Raw genomic sequence first — 14,368 nt, 5'->3', positions numbered from 1 at the left:
TTTTTCGTGGTCATGGGGCCTTCAGCAGGATTTGTCCTCATGGATGTACTGTTAGGACCATCTGCCCACACTGATTAATGTGTTCATGTTTACTCCTAAAGACAAAGCAGAACACCGGCCGGCCTTGCTGACTGCGGTTCGGTTTGTAGGCGTGTTATAGCACATCAGTGCCCCTGAAATACTCAGAATTTACCAGCTAATCTAGCTTCTGACTTTTGCACACTTTGCCATCCAACCACAAGATTGGATTTAAATCAAATGTTCCTTGACCTAAATACTGTAGACTATGTAGCTACCACACATAAACAAGCCTTCAGACGTTAACATATCTGAAGATGGCTGAGCTGTCTTGTACCTGCAGAATGACTTGACACCTCAGTGTCACCCACCTATCCACAGTGTGTGTGTGTGTGTGTGTGTGTGTGTGTGTGTGTGTGTGTGTGTGTGTGTGTGTGTGTGTGTGTGTGTGTGGGGGAGGGAGGGAGGGAGGGAGGGACCGTGCCTGCGACCTGACATGGAGGTGACACAGAAGAAGGGGACAGTTTAACGGTTGGTGGAGCACGGACCAATGATTGACAAATGGGGGGGGGAAGAGAGGGAGGGAGTAGATGAACCAGCCAGAGACCAGCCTGTCAGTCCTTTCAGCACAGTCAGAAAGCTTGACTGTGTGTCGTGTATGTGTGTGCCTGCAGCGACGTGGTGCGTTTGGTCTGTTTAGTGTGACTGGCGTCATGTCTTATTGTCCCCCTTCCTCCCCTCAGGTGTTTATGGAGTTTGAAGACAGCGTGGGGGGGAAGCGGACCTGGGTGCAGGTGTATGGGGAGGCTGTCAGTGCTGTCTTGGTTGAGGACTCGATTGTCTGGGCCACACGGAGTGCCACGAACCCCTCCGTGCCTGCTGGTGCCGCGCCCACCCCCTGGCCTGCCCTGGTGAGTGGGGCTCTCTGGGCCCGGATGTTCCACAGCGGCCTCCCAAAAGTTCCCTTGTTTCTAGTGTTTTCTACCAAGGTTTGTTGCGATGCGCTACTGCCACAACACGGTCCGGTTCTGACGTGGCGTTCTCCGTCCGCAGGCCTTCCGATCCTTGGTGGACCGCGTGGGGCTCGGCACCCTGGTTCCTGTGGAGTTCCTGGGAAGCAGAACCTTGGAGTTCCTCGCTGATGGAAGTTCTCTCCAGAGGTTTGAGGTGAGACGTCTGTTCTGGTCCGTCTGGGAGTAGGTGGGGGGGTTCTTGCCTCCAAGGTGACTGTGTGGTTCCTTATCTCCGTTGTGTGTGTGTGTGTGTGTGTGTGTGTTGCAGGTGGAGAAGGATGTGAAACACCCCCTGCTCCTGGAGCAGCCCTTCGTCCAGGCTGCTGTCTCCCTCTGGCTCAGTGACTACGAGCTGCAGGAGATCCTCCGCAAGGGTGAGCGTCCCTCCCTCTTCCAGTGTTCTTCTCTCGGAGTTGTCCTGGAAGTTTGTGGTGCAGGTTGGTTTAGGTGCAGTTCTGTGGGCCTGGCTTGAAAAAAGGGCCGGACGAACAAAGCTTGATTTTCCTGTGCTCCCCCCCCCCCCCCCAGGCTCCTTCACCATCCAGGGCCGCAGGGTGCAGGTGTACCAGCCTGAGACTGAGGAGCCCTGGGCCCTGGGCCTGGTCTCCCAGCACGACCCTGTCTCTCACATCATGGAGATCACCATGGACAAGGTGCACATGCATACGTCCCTTTGAATGCATAGAACAGACTTGCTCAGACACCGTCTGTGTGCGTGCTGGTGTGTGTGTGTGTGTGTGTGTGTGTACTGGGGTGTGCGTGTGTGTGGTCATACATCCTCTAACAGAGTGTGTTCTCAGGGGGAGGAGAGCCAGGTGGTCGACCCCCGTGTGATCCACGTCATGCTGGCTGAAGATGAGGTACAGGCCGGGCCTTCTGTTGGGGGGGGGGGGATTCTGTCGTTACGGTGGGGGTGAACGTGTGTCGTGTTCTAGGCTGGGTAGGGTTAGGGACTGATGTGTTCTAGGCTGGGTAGGGTTAGGGACTGATGTGTTGTAGGCTGGGTAGGGTTAGGGACTGATGTGTTCTAGGCTGGGTAGGATCAGGTAGAGATGTGTTCTAGGGTGGGTAGGGTCAGGGAGAGGTGCGTTGTAGGCTGGGTAGGATCAGATCCAGCAGGCTGCTGTCTGACCTCCTGTGTTCCTCCAGGAGGGGAAGAGCGTCCGCAGGAGGAAGGAGAGCGAGGCGCTGAAGGGAGAGGGCGGCCGCAGGCGCCGCACCTCCTCCGGGGGCGAGGAGGACGTCACCCTCAAACGCTTCAAGGCTGCCGGAGACGACGTGGCCGACAGCAGCGACTCACAGCAGGCCTCCAAGGAGGGGGCGGGGCCTTGGGGCGGAGAGACGGGGGGAGGAGGAGGAGGAGGAGCGAACAGTCACAGCAACAATGTAAGTTCGTCTGAAGCGTCTTCCACCCAAGGCCACTCCTCCCCCAACTCCATTTCCTCCTCCTCCCAGATGGACCAATCACATGCCCCGCCTCGCTTCCTCCCCACCCACACCAAGGAGAACGGCCGGCCCCTCCTCCTGCAGGGCGGCGCTGACTCCACCACCCCCACCCCGCCCCCTCTCAAACCCGCCCCGTCCCTCTTCTCCAACTCCTCGTTCCCTTCCCTGGGCCAGATGCCCAGCCTGGTGCCTGGATCCCCGGCCGCCAAGCCCCCCTCCGCCCCCGCCCCTGACAGAGAGGACCCCCTCCAGGCAGCCCACCCCAGGACGGCCGCTCTGGTGTCCCCCGGACCCGTCTCCTCCCCCTCCCCCCTGGGCCTCGCCCCCAGCGTAGCCCACTCTGCCCCCCTCCCTCGTGGATTTACCCCCCAGCCTCCTTCCTGGGGGGCTGCGCCCAGCCAGACCGAGGTGAGTGGGTGAGAGCGTGTGTCACAGTAGTATTATATAACCCTAATATGATCAGCGTGGTCCTGGAGTCAGGTGGTGCCGTGTTGTTTTTTTTCTTCTTGTTTGTGTTTCCTGTGTTTGGGATTTGTAGTCTTGTCTGTACAGCACTTTGGGTCCACGTGGTTTTGTTTTCCTATGGTTTTTGTTCATAACTGTTGTTGTTGTTGTTGTGGGTCAGAGTACCAGGCCTCTCCCAGGGCTGTGAGAAGGCTGTGCTCTGATGAATGTTCTGCTCAGCCTGGACCCTCAAACAGGTTCTCTGTTCTCTGTTCCAGAGTTCTAAGAACCCCGTCCTGGCCGCGGCCGGATTCCGCGCGCCGCAGTCCAAGGCCGCAGGTTCTGCTATGTTCGGAGGGAGGACCTCTCAGACCAACGGAGGGTCCCACCCTCCCGCCCCCTCTTCCGCCGCTCCCTCCCCCGCTGCCCCCTCCTCCGCCCAGGAACAGAGAGCGTTCGGGTTCCCCTTCGCCTCCGAGGGGCCCAAGACCGAGGGCCAGCCTTTGCAGCACAACGACCAGAACCTGTTCTTCCAGTGCATGACCCAGAACCCCGGCACTGCTCCGGGTGCTGCTGCAGGTCCTACTGCAAGTCCGGCCCAGTCTAAAGACACCAACTACTTCACAGCCGTGTCGGAGAGCCTAGGTAAGGAGCCCCCCAGCCTGTTCAAGCCCCCCCGGCCCAGCGAGGGACCCAGGACTCCAGTTCTGGGCCAGCCCTCCCCGGGCCTGTTTGGGTCGGGCCAGCTGAAAGAGCAGGCCAGGGCTCCAGAGACCCAGACGCCCACAGGCAACGGGGTCGCGAGCAAGGCCTTCCCCGGGGGTCTGGGTTCTGGGTCCGGGGGGATGAGGAGCTCCTCTCTGGGCATGGGGGGGCTAGGCACTCCCCTGGTGGGGGCATGCCGGGCGGGGACTAACGGGGGTGCTGCTGTGGGGGGGTTGGGTCTGCTCTCAGGCACCAAGCCCTCAGACTCCCACCAGAACCTGTTCCTCCAGGGCTCCCCCTCAAAGGAGCCCTCCAACCCCTTCCTGGCCTACGGGGACAAGCCCTCCCCCAGCCCCTTCGGGGTCCTCTCCGCCCCAAGCCCTGGACCAGGACTGTCTGGAGCCCAGCCGGAGACGCTAGGGCCCTCGGACAGCAAGCCCAACCTCTTCACCATGGCAGAGCCCCCCAAAGGCCTGCTGACCTCCTCCTCCCCCCCCTCTGGCTTCCCCCAGAGGGCCCAGGAGACCGAGGGGTCCAAGCTCAAGGATGAGCACACTTCCCTGGGGCCCGGGGAGGGGGATGACGGGCCCTCCTCCACCTCCATGTTTGGTGCTGTGGTCCCGGGTACCAGCGAGGACTCTTCCCTAGACTTGGACCACAAGTTCCCCCTGGAGGAGCGCGGCCAGGGGGCCAAGCGCGACTCGGACTCCAGCGACAACAGCGACCTGTCTGACCTGAGCGAGACGGAGGAGGGGATGGGTCGGGGCTCAGCCGGGGGGCCCCAGGGCCCCAGCAAAGAGGGGGCTCTGATGCTCCAGAAGATCAAGGGGCCTGGGGCCCCCAAGACCAGACCCCGCAACAAACCGTTTAAAGGTGAGGTGAAAGCAGTATATACTGTTGATGTGGTTTATAGTAAATATGACATTTAGACTTGAATTAACAGAACTACATTTGTTATTGCAGTGTACACACATGAACACCTAAATGGTAATTCATAGAACAATAGAACAGAAACAAATATTTAGCAAAAGAAGAACCCTCTGAGGTTCCATATAGAACACTTAGTTAAAACAGAACCCTTTACGGTTCTGGACATGCTCAAGGTTCCACAACGAACGTGTACTGTCCAACGTATCTCCTATCGTGACACAGGGTTCCATAGAGCGCGCACTGGTTGCTTTCAAGTACAGCTGTACCGTCTCCATGGTAACCCCCCCCTCCCCCCTCCTACTCCAGTGGGCCAGTCGGTGCTGAAGGACGTAACGAAGGTGCGTCGTCTGAAGCAGTCTGGGGAGTCCTTCCTCCAGGACGGCTCCTGCATCAACGTGGCTCCTCACCTGCACAAGTGCCGGGAGTGCCGCCTGGAGCGCTACCGGAAATACCGGGAGCAGGAGCCCGACGACGACGACCCCAACGTGGCCTGCCGCTTCTTCCACTTCCGCAGGTGTGTGTGTAGCTGCCACATGCTGTATCACCTGACTTCCCCCCCCCCCATGGATGTCCTATCGTTAAACCCAGGGTTCCATAGAGCGAACTGTAGTTGTTTTACAGTATAGCTGTAGCGTCTCCATGGTAACCCCCCCCCTCCTCCCCCAGGCTGGCGTTCACCAGGAAGGGCGTGCTGCGTGTGGAGGGCTTCCTGAGCCCCCAGCAGAGCGACGCCATGGCGATGGGCCTGTGGCTGCCCTCCCCGGCCGTGCAGGAGGGCCTGGACCTGGACACGTCCAAGTACATCCTGGCCAACGTGGGGGACCAGTTCTGCCAGCTGGTCATGTCTGAGAAGGAGGCCATGATGATGGTGGAGCCTCACCGTGAGTCACCCAGGCCCTGCCTCTCTCTCTCCTCACACAGGCCCCGCCTCTCTCTCTCCTCACACAGGCCCCGCCTCTCTCTCTCCTCACCCAGGCCCTGCCTCTCTCTCTCCTCACCCAGGCCCTGCCTCTCTCTCTCCTCACCCAGGCCCTGCCTCTCTCTCTCCTCACCCAGGCCCTGCCTCTCTCTCCTCACCCAGGCCCTGCCTCTCTCTCCTCACCCAGGCCCTGCCTCTCTCTCTCCTCACCCAGGCCCTGCCTCTCTCTCTCCTCACCCAGGCCCTGCCTCTCTCTCTCCTCACCCAGGCCCTGCCTCTCTCTCTCCTCACCCAGGCCCTTCCTCTCTCCTCACCCAGGCCCTGCCTCTCTCCTCACCCAGGCCCTGCCTCTCTCCTCACCCAGGCCCTGCCTCTCTCTCCTCACCCAGGCCCTGCCTCTCTCTCTCCTCACACAGGCCCTGCCTCTCTCTCTCCTCACCCAGGCCCTGCCTCTCTCTCTCCTCACCCAGGCCCTGCCTCTCTCTCTCCTCACCCAGGCCCTGCCTCTCTCTCTCCTCACCCAGGCCCTGCCTCTCTCTCTCCTCACCCAGGCCCTGCCTCTCTCTCTCCTCACCCAGGCCCTGCCTCTCTCCTCACCCAGGCCCTGCCTCTCTCCTCACCCAGGCCCTGCCTCTCTCCTCACCCATGCCCTACCTCTCTCTCCTCACCCAGGCCCTGCCTCTCCTCACCCAGGCCCTGCCTCTCTCTCCTCACCCAGGCTCTGCCTCTTCATATCCTCCAGCCCTCTTCCCACAGCCGAGTATTCATACTGACCTCTGTTTGTGTGTGTGTGTGTCTGTGTCCTGCGCAGAGAAAGTGGCGTGGAAGCGCGCGGTGCGTGGCGTGAGGGAGATGTGTGACGTGTGCGAGACCACGCTGTTCAACATCCACTGGGTGTGCAGGAAGTGTGGCTTCGGGGTGTGTCTGGACTGTTACCGCCTCCGCAGGAACAAGCCTCAGGAGGGTGAGTGTCTACTGGCTCTGTGTGTGTGTATGTGTGTGTGTGTGACGTACTTACTCTTCTGTGTTGTATGTGTGGTTGTGATGTGTGCTAACTTACCCCGTGTGTGTGTGTGTGTGTGTGTGTGTGTGTGTGTGTGTTGCTCCCCAGACGTGGAGGAGGGCCCAGAGGATGAGGTGTTCTCCTGGCTGAAGTGTGCTAAAGGACAGCCTCACGAGCCCCAGAACCTCATGCCCACACAGATCATCCCTGGCACTGGTACACACACCTTGCTCTCTCTCTCTCACACACACACACACACACACACACACACACCCGTCTACCTAACCTATTTGACATGTCTTGTCTCATCTCTCCACCAGCTCTCTACAACATAGGAGACATGGTGCATTCTGCCCGGGGCAAATGGGGCATCAAGGCTAACTGCCCCTGCACCAGCCGACACACCAAGCCCCTGGTGCGCCCCAGCGCCCCCAACGGGATAGCACAGGTACTGCATCGCTTCTGCCTCTCTGCCTCTCCACCCAGTGTGTGGTCTGGTCGAGGGATTGGTGAGCTCTCTGCCTCTCTCTGCCTCTCCACCTAGCCTGTGGTCTGGTCGAGGGATCATTGAAGAGGAAATCTGCTCTTGAGGGCTGGTCGTGATGAGTGTGTGTGTGTTCCAGGGTTCGGCCCCCGCCCTGGGCAGCAGAGGTTGCAGCGGGGGGGCTCCAGCCTCTAAACCAGAGGGGGAGTCGACGGCGACGGTGAAAACAGAGCCGCCCCACACAGCGATGTCTTCAGACGGAGGGGGGGCTCTGGGGGGGCTCAGCCACCCCTCCGGCAGTTCTGCTACCTCCGCCCACGCCCCCCAGACCCCCATGCTCCCTAAGGACCCCCGGCCCCCGCCCCCTGGGGAGGGGACGTCCTCCCCTCTCCACTGGCTGGCCGACCTCGCCACTCAGAAGGGCAAGGCAGAGGACATGAAAGGTAAGCACAGGAGGGAGAGCAGTACGTTCAGTAGGGGTGGGAGTCTTTTGGTATCTCACGATTTGATTCAAATCGATTCTTTGCTAAAAAAAATTATTAAAAAAAATTATATATATATATATATATATATATATATATATATATATATATAAATAAAATAAAACATTACAAAAAGAGAATTATTTTTTACATTTGTGACTCGCTAGAAGACTGAATTGTGATTCAAATGTGAATCGATTGTTTCCCCCACCCCTAGACTTCAGTATGTATCAACCTCTGTTCCTTCCTCTCTGTCCTCTCCATTCCCCCAGACCACGGCTCGCTACGTTCCATGATGAGCAGGGAGAACAGCTCTCCCTTCGTCCTGGACTCGCTCAGTGCCCTGTCCAAGCCTTCCTCCTCTTCCAGCCCCAAGCTCTTCAACAGCCTGCTTCTGGGCTCTGGTTCTGTCCAGCACAAACCTGAAGGCTCCAGTCTCAGAGACCTGCTCAACTCTGGGCCCGGAAGGCTTCCCCAGGGTCCTGGAGAGAGCGGGGTTCCCTTCCCCTCGGTGTTCTCTACTTCTGGCGGGGTGAGTAGGACACAAACGCAGCAGGACTTAGGACCACGGGTGTCCGGAGTGTTCCTTGTTTTGGGTCATCCTTGATTGTTGCTGTTTGAATACTCTAGAACCCTCACATGACTTGCTTTGTCCTGTAGTTCCCTGTAAAACTCATAGCCCCTCCCCTCCTCCAGGGTGACAAGGTGAAGGGCAGCCTACCTAACTTCCTGGACCATATCATCGCCTCCGTGGTGGAGACCAAGAAGACAGAGGGCCGTCGGCAGGCGGGGGGTGTGGATGGAGGCGGGGAGCTGGGGGCGGGCGGGGTGGGGCGCAGGGACGGGGGCGTGATGGGCCTCAGCGTGCTGGACCCCCACACCTCACACACCTGGCTGTGCGACGGGCGCCTGCTCTGCCTGCAGGACCCCAGCAACAGCAACAACTGGAAGATCTTCAGGGAGTGCTGGAAGCAGGGACAGGTAGGGTTCTCCCAGCCCCCGGTACATGTTCTCCATTAGGATCTGAGATCCTGGAACGGCCCTTTGCACGGTTGATGACTTCTACCTTTACATTACATTTAGTAGATGCTCTTACCAGAGCAAGTAGGCAAGTAGGGTGAAGTGCCTTGCCCAAGGACACAACGTCATTTGGCATGGCGGGGAATCAATCCGGCAACCTTCTGATTACTAGCCCGACTCCCTCACCGCTCAGCCATCTGACTCCCTATGTTCCTACCTTTGTTCCTCCACCCCCTCCACCCAGCCTGTACTGGTGTCCAGCATCCACAAGCGTCTGAATGGGGGGCTGTGGAAGCCTGAGGCCTTCAGCCAAGAGTTTGGGGACCAGGACGTGGACCTGGTCAACTGCAGGAACTGCGCCATCATCTCAGACGTTAAGGTCCGCGACTTTTGGGACGGCTTCCAGATAATCTCCAGTAAGTACCTCCACTTCATCCATCCCTCGTTCCATCCGGCGTAGCCTACATGATAAAATGATGTTATATAATGATGTCATATCCTCTGTAAAGTCCTGTGCTGGTTGTGTGTCCAGAGCGTCTGCAGGGTAACGATGGGCAGCCCATGGTGCTGAAGCTGAAGGACTGGCCTCCAGGAGAAGACTTCAGGGACATGATGCCCACACGGTAAGGGCTTCTAGAAGGTTCTGGTTCTAGAAGGCCACTGCTTCCAGAAGGTCACTGCTTCCAGAGTGTCACTGCTTCCAGAAGGTCATTGCGTCCAGAAGATCACTGGTTCTAGTCCCTCCAGAAGATCACTGGTTCTCGGAACCCTAATATAAAGAACTTACAACCAATACACACAGGTCATGTGGGGTGTTTTTAAGATGTATGATTGGCTGTAACCTTGCTTTCCCCCCACCTCCAGGTTTGATGACCTGATGGACAATCTGCCCCTCCCAGAGTACACTAAGAGGGACGGACGGCTCAACCTGGCCTCCCGGCTGCCCAACTTCTTCGTTCGTCCCGACCTAGGTCCCAAAATGTACAACGCTTATGGTGAGACACACACTCGTAGCACACTAGGAGGTCACACCTAGCATACTAGTAGTGTATAATACTCAGGAGGCCACATAAATGCTGTACAGAATGCCTGAGGCTCCATCTTCACCTCCTCCCTTCTCAGGTCTGATCTCCACGGAGGACAGGAAGGTCGGGACCACCAATCTCCACCTGGACGTGTCAGACGCCGTCAACGTCATGGTGTACGTGGGGATACCTCTGGGGGAGTCGGACACTGAGCAGGGTGAGTACACACACACACACAGACACACACACGCATAGACACACACACGCATAGACACACAGTCAGCTACAGCACTGACTGTTTTTGCACACGTTAGTCGGGCTAAGGCCGTGGTGCGGCTGTGCTCTGCTGAGTCGTCAGAGCTGCTCCCCAGCAGCATGTTTCGCCCTGCCGCCTGTGATGTCACTGCTGCGGCCTGTGATGTCACTGCTGCGGCCTGTGATGTCACCGCTGCGGCCTGTGATGTCACTGCTGCTGGCCGCGGGCTGTGCTGCTGCTGTCACGCTGTGTTATCAGTTCTCCATCTCTCATGCAGGGGTGTTTAATTATGCTAGGTTCAGAGCCCCTCAGGATCCATAATGTGAACATCCTGTGAGACCAGCACAGCTTATACCACACACTATAAGACTGACTGCTGCTTTAATTACCTGAGCCACTAAAGTGAAGCAAAACTAAATACATAGCACTCATACACCGAGCACAGTAGATACATAAATATACTATACATTGACATGTACAAAACCATAGCTTGCATTCAGTTCAGTGATCCAGCCTGGGCCAGCCAGGACCTGGGCTAAGGTTAGCGATAGGACTGGGCTGGGACAGGGGGCTGGAACAGGGGTCTGGGACAGGGGGCTGGAACAGGGGGCTGGGACAGGGGGCTGGAACAGGGGTCTGGGACAGGGGTCTGGGACAGGGGTCTGGGACAGGGGTCTGGGACAGGGGGCTGGGACAGGGGGCTGGGACAGGTGGCTGGAACAGGGGTCTGGGACAGGGGTCTGGAACAGGGGTCTGGGGCAGGGGGCTGGGGCAGGGGGCTGGGACAGGGGTCTTGGACAGGGGGCTGGGGCAGGGGGCTGGGGCAGGGGGCTGGGACAGGGGGCTGGGACAGGGGGCAGGGGGCAGGGGCTGGGACAGGGGGCTGGGACAGGGGGCAGGGGTCTTGGACAGGGGGCTGGGACAGGGGGCTGGGACAGGGGGCTGGGACAGGGGGCTGGGACAGGGGTCTTGGACAGGGGGCTGGGGCAGGGGGCTGGGGCAGGGGGCTAGTCTTATGACCCTCCCATGGGTCTCCGGTGTTTGATTGTGGAAACATTTCTCCTCCACAGAGGCAGACATCACTGGATGTGCAGGTCTGTAGTATTTACATTGTATCTGTCCTCAGTAGCATGCCCTTCTCCTCCACTAACTCCCTCACTCACCCCCCCACCCCCCCTTTCCTCTGTCGTCCTCATGGTGTAGCCTGGAACACTGCAGTTCCTGCAGCAACGTTCTGGCGTGGTGGTTCTCTTGGTTGTGTTGAGCAGATGAGACCGTGTGTAGCTGGGGTGTGGTGCGTCTATGACCCTGTCTGAGTAGGGACACCCTCTGGTGCAGATGCATCCAGTCCTGCACCGCTTCATCAGTACAGGCTGTCTAGAGAGGGCTAACTGTTCACACACACACACAACCTATACATATATTGGCTATGGGATCTATTGCTCCTAAGGGATATATCCTGTTAGCCACCAGATTATGAATAATATATAAAGCTATGATCACATGTCCTGTTGCCATCCTCTACCGCTGCACACACACAGAAATGGATCAAACCACTGCAGTTAAACTTCTTTCATGTCAGCCGTTGACCCCCCCCCCGAGCGCTGTTTACCGTCCGACAGCTATGATGTCACGTACTGGTACTACCCCCTCCCCCTCATGGGCTGAGGGGGGGAGGGCGGATTATTCTGCCCCACAACGAGGAGTGCGCCTCTAGTCTGTAGAACCCTGCCTCGAGCAGCCCTGCTTGTCCCTGCTCCCATCTGTCTGTAGCCCGCTGCTTGTAACTGGAACCTCTTTCCTGGGTCGTTTCCTGGGCCTGTAATCAGGAGATGTGTTTTTTCGAATGTTTTCTGCCTCCGAGGGACATTCTAGACAATGCTGCAGTGGAATGTCTCAGAGGAGGGAGTGGAAATGTGCTTGTAGTGAGCTGTTCAGACCTGTGTTTAAACCACGGTCTCAAAGCAGACCTGTAACCCTGCTGTACTCTGTGTGTTTTTGTGTATGTCTTTGTGTGTGTGTGTGTGTGTTTCTCTGTGTGTGTGCTTGATTCAACAGAGGTGATGACCACCATCGAGGAGGGGGATGTGGACGAGATGACGAAGAGGAGGGTGTACGAGGCGAAGGAGAAGCCGGGAGCTCTCTGGCACATCTACGCTGCCAAGGATGCAGAGAAGATCAGAGAGCTGCTCCGCAAGGTCTGCGCCAAAACACTTCCTGTTTCTGGACCTTTGACCTTGTATCTGCCAGGCCATTGGTTGTGTGTAAATATCAACCCTCAGAGAAGACCAGGAGAAGAAAAGTCTTCAGGCTCCTGTAGAAAATCTGTATTATGTAAGGGTTAGGGATAGACCCATCAGTATAGACCCACTAGCATCATGCAGGTACTACGAGCTCTGTGGAGGTGATTATGACTGGGGAAAGGGCAGGCGAGGGAGGCAGTGATTCAGACAAGCGACACCATGAACCCCGTAGACATCAGGTGTGGTTGGATGAAGGGAGTGACCTGACTGCTGTGCTGTGCCCAGGTGGGAGAGGAGCTGGGCCAGGAAAACCCTCCGGACCACGACCCCATCCACGACCAGAGCTGGTACCTGGACCAGGTGCTGCGGAGGAGGCTGTATGAGGAGTACGGCGTGCAGGGCTGGGCCATCGTCCAGTTCCTGGGAGACGCCGTGTTCATCCCTGCGGGCGCTCCCCACCAGGTCGGCAGGAGAAACTGTCTCTCTCACTCGCTTTGTCTCTCTCTCTATCTCTTTTGCTCGTCTGTCTCTTTCTGTCTCTGTCTCTCTTTCTTTCTTGCTCGCTCTCTCGCTATATTTCTGTTTGGCTCCCTTTTAATCTTGTCTGTCTTATCTTTTCTTCTCTCTTCTTTGCCTCTCTCACACCCCCCCCCCCTCCTCCCCTCTCCTCCAGGTTCATAACCTGTACAGCTGTATCAAGGTAGCGGAGGACTTTGTGTCTCCAGAACATGTGAAACACTGTTTCAGACTGACGCAGGAGTTCCGACACCTCTCCACCACCCACTCGAACCACGAGGACAAACTCCAGGTACTGATCCATCAAACCTCCGTGACATCATCTCTTACCTCCGACTCAGACACGTTTTGCGTCTGAGCCGGACGTTTCTTAAAGGTCTCGTGTGTTTGCCGGAGTTCTCGTTAAACAGAAGTGGTCCAGCTGTAACAGCAGGTGTTGTGCACGCTGTGTCTCCCCAGGTGAAGAACATAATCTACCACGCTGTGAAGGACGCGGTCGGGACCCTCAGGGCTCATGAACCCAAACTAGCTCGTTCCTAATGCCCTCCACAGCAGGTGTGCTCTCTCACACGGGCAGAGTGGACTTAAAGCTGATTGCGGGCTGACACCCAACGCTTATACTGGGGTTGTGTGTGTGTGTGTGTGTGTGTGTGTGTGGGGGGGGGGGGGTTATAGTCAACGCTTGGATGGAAGAAGTACTTAATCGCTTTTATACGGCAACACAAAAGTTCAAATATGCCTAGTTGTTTTCAAATTCACCTTTGATTATTAACTGTATTTAACGTCAGTTGTCCTGTTAGTTGTTCTGGTTGTGTGAGAGATGTCAGGCCGAAGAGAAGAAGACCTGCCTAAAATAGTATTTGAAAACACGGTTATGATTTACTTGAGGTGCACTTGATTTTGGTAAACCTGCTCAGTAAAACTAATGGAAGGGTTCTGGAACTCATAAGGTGAATCCTGTTCAGTCTAGGGCCATTTGTTTTACCACCCAGTGCAATCTGGAGGTAAACTGATGAGCCAGGGAGGCTCTGCTTGTGTCTAAACAGTATCTGACTAATGTGAACACAAGACTGTTTGTCTCTCTTCCTGTTAATAGTATTCCTTCACTCCACCCACCTGTGTGTGTGTGTGTGTGTAGACTGTTTTTTTTAAGTTGGGTTTTAAACAAACTGATGGACTCCTTTCCCCAGCCCTAGGTGGACTCAGACTTGTGAAACTGCAGACGTGAAGGGAAATAGACCAAAGTTTTGTATTTTTAGTTTGTCATGTTATCAATTAAAAGCGAGGATTTCTTTCACTCTATTTCTTGTTTGTTTTTTACGATGTTCATGTGAAAGTGAAGAAGGGTAACCACAGGATGTTGGCAAGGACAGACTGGCGGTGTTGGCCTGTCCAGGGGTGTAAATGAATTAACTTACTTAAAACACAGATATTGTGAACCCAACCTGAGAGTCTCATCTGAACTACCCAACATTAACATTGTATCAATATATATATTGATCTCAGCAGTCTGTTTGATTTTTCAAAATAAAGTTTCCAAAAAAAGACTACTGTCTGAATGGCTGTTCATTTCAGGTTTCTGGTCCAGTTGGATGGCTGTTGATGAATCTAGATGTTCACAGCTCAATGTTAGCAAACTTGTAATCTCTGTTTCTATGTAACTCTGTCTTCATCACACATCCAGAAACCAAAGTCTGAAATAGAAAGTAGTTCACCTAAATGGGCCAGTCTCCTCATATCGTTCCCACTGGGATGCCTTTCTAGAAAATAATTTCTGGAATTCATATCAGACCAGCCAATCACTCAAAAACATCAAGTTACCATGTCAACTTGGAGGTGTACAAATTTGATTACTGAAATGTAA

The 14,368-nt window shown here is 56.1% G+C and overlaps 1 protein-coding gene across 5 annotated transcripts in view; it reads left to right on the top strand.

Annotated features, from left to right (window-relative positions):
• kdm3b (lysine (K)-specific demethylase 3B) overlaps positions 1-14,051 on the top strand; it is a 15,443-nt gene extending 1,392 nt beyond the window's left edge. For 3 of the 5 annotated variants that reach the window (XM_084702231.1, XM_084702213.1, XM_084702198.1), the window contains exons 2-25: positions 762-929; positions 1,072-1,185; positions 1,300-1,405; positions 1,560-1,684; positions 1,832-1,891; positions 2,181-2,885; positions 3,200-4,499; positions 4,863-5,070; positions 5,223-5,437; positions 6,287-6,439; positions 6,587-6,694; positions 6,799-6,926; positions 7,102-7,405; positions 7,717-7,976; positions 8,141-8,425; positions 8,709-8,880; positions 8,997-9,087; positions 9,329-9,459; positions 9,587-9,706; positions 10,816-10,839; positions 11,804-11,943; positions 12,274-12,450; positions 12,662-12,796; positions 12,964-14,051. In XM_084702231.1, the coding sequence (XP_084558357.1) occupies positions 768-929; positions 1,072-1,185; positions 1,300-1,405; positions 1,560-1,684; positions 1,832-1,891; positions 2,181-2,885; positions 3,200-4,499; positions 4,863-5,070; positions 5,223-5,437; positions 6,287-6,439; positions 6,587-6,694; positions 6,799-6,926; positions 7,102-7,405; positions 7,717-7,976; positions 8,141-8,425; positions 8,709-8,880; positions 8,997-9,087; positions 9,329-9,459; positions 9,587-9,706; positions 10,816-10,839; positions 11,804-11,943; positions 12,274-12,450; positions 12,662-12,796; positions 12,964-13,044 (5,304 nt within the window). In that variant the 5' untranslated portion in view covers positions 762-767 and the 3' untranslated portion in view covers positions 13,045-14,051. The remainder of the gene's footprint in view (positions 1-761; positions 930-1,071; positions 1,186-1,299; positions 1,406-1,559; positions 1,685-1,831; positions 1,892-2,180; positions 2,886-3,199; positions 4,500-4,862; positions 5,071-5,222; positions 5,438-6,286; positions 6,440-6,586; positions 6,695-6,798; positions 6,927-7,101; positions 7,406-7,716; positions 7,977-8,140; positions 8,426-8,708; positions 8,881-8,996; positions 9,088-9,328; positions 9,460-9,586; positions 9,707-10,815; positions 10,840-11,803; positions 11,944-12,273; positions 12,451-12,661; positions 12,797-12,963) is intronic. The other 2 variants (XM_084702222.1, XM_084702207.1) reach the window with 2 other exon arrangements.
• Positions 14,052-14,368: the final 317 nt, after the last annotated feature.

The sequence above is a fragment of the Hypomesus nipponensis genome, chromosome 1, assembly GCF_054491055.1.
Source record: "Hypomesus nipponensis isolate SF chromosome 1, ASM5449105v1, whole genome shotgun sequence".
Taxonomy (NCBI): Eukaryota; Metazoa; Chordata; class Actinopteri; order Osmeriformes; family Osmeridae; genus Hypomesus; species Hypomesus nipponensis.
The sequence above is the reverse complement of the archived record's forward strand: the minus strand, read 5'-3'. Positions and strand labels throughout refer to the sequence as shown.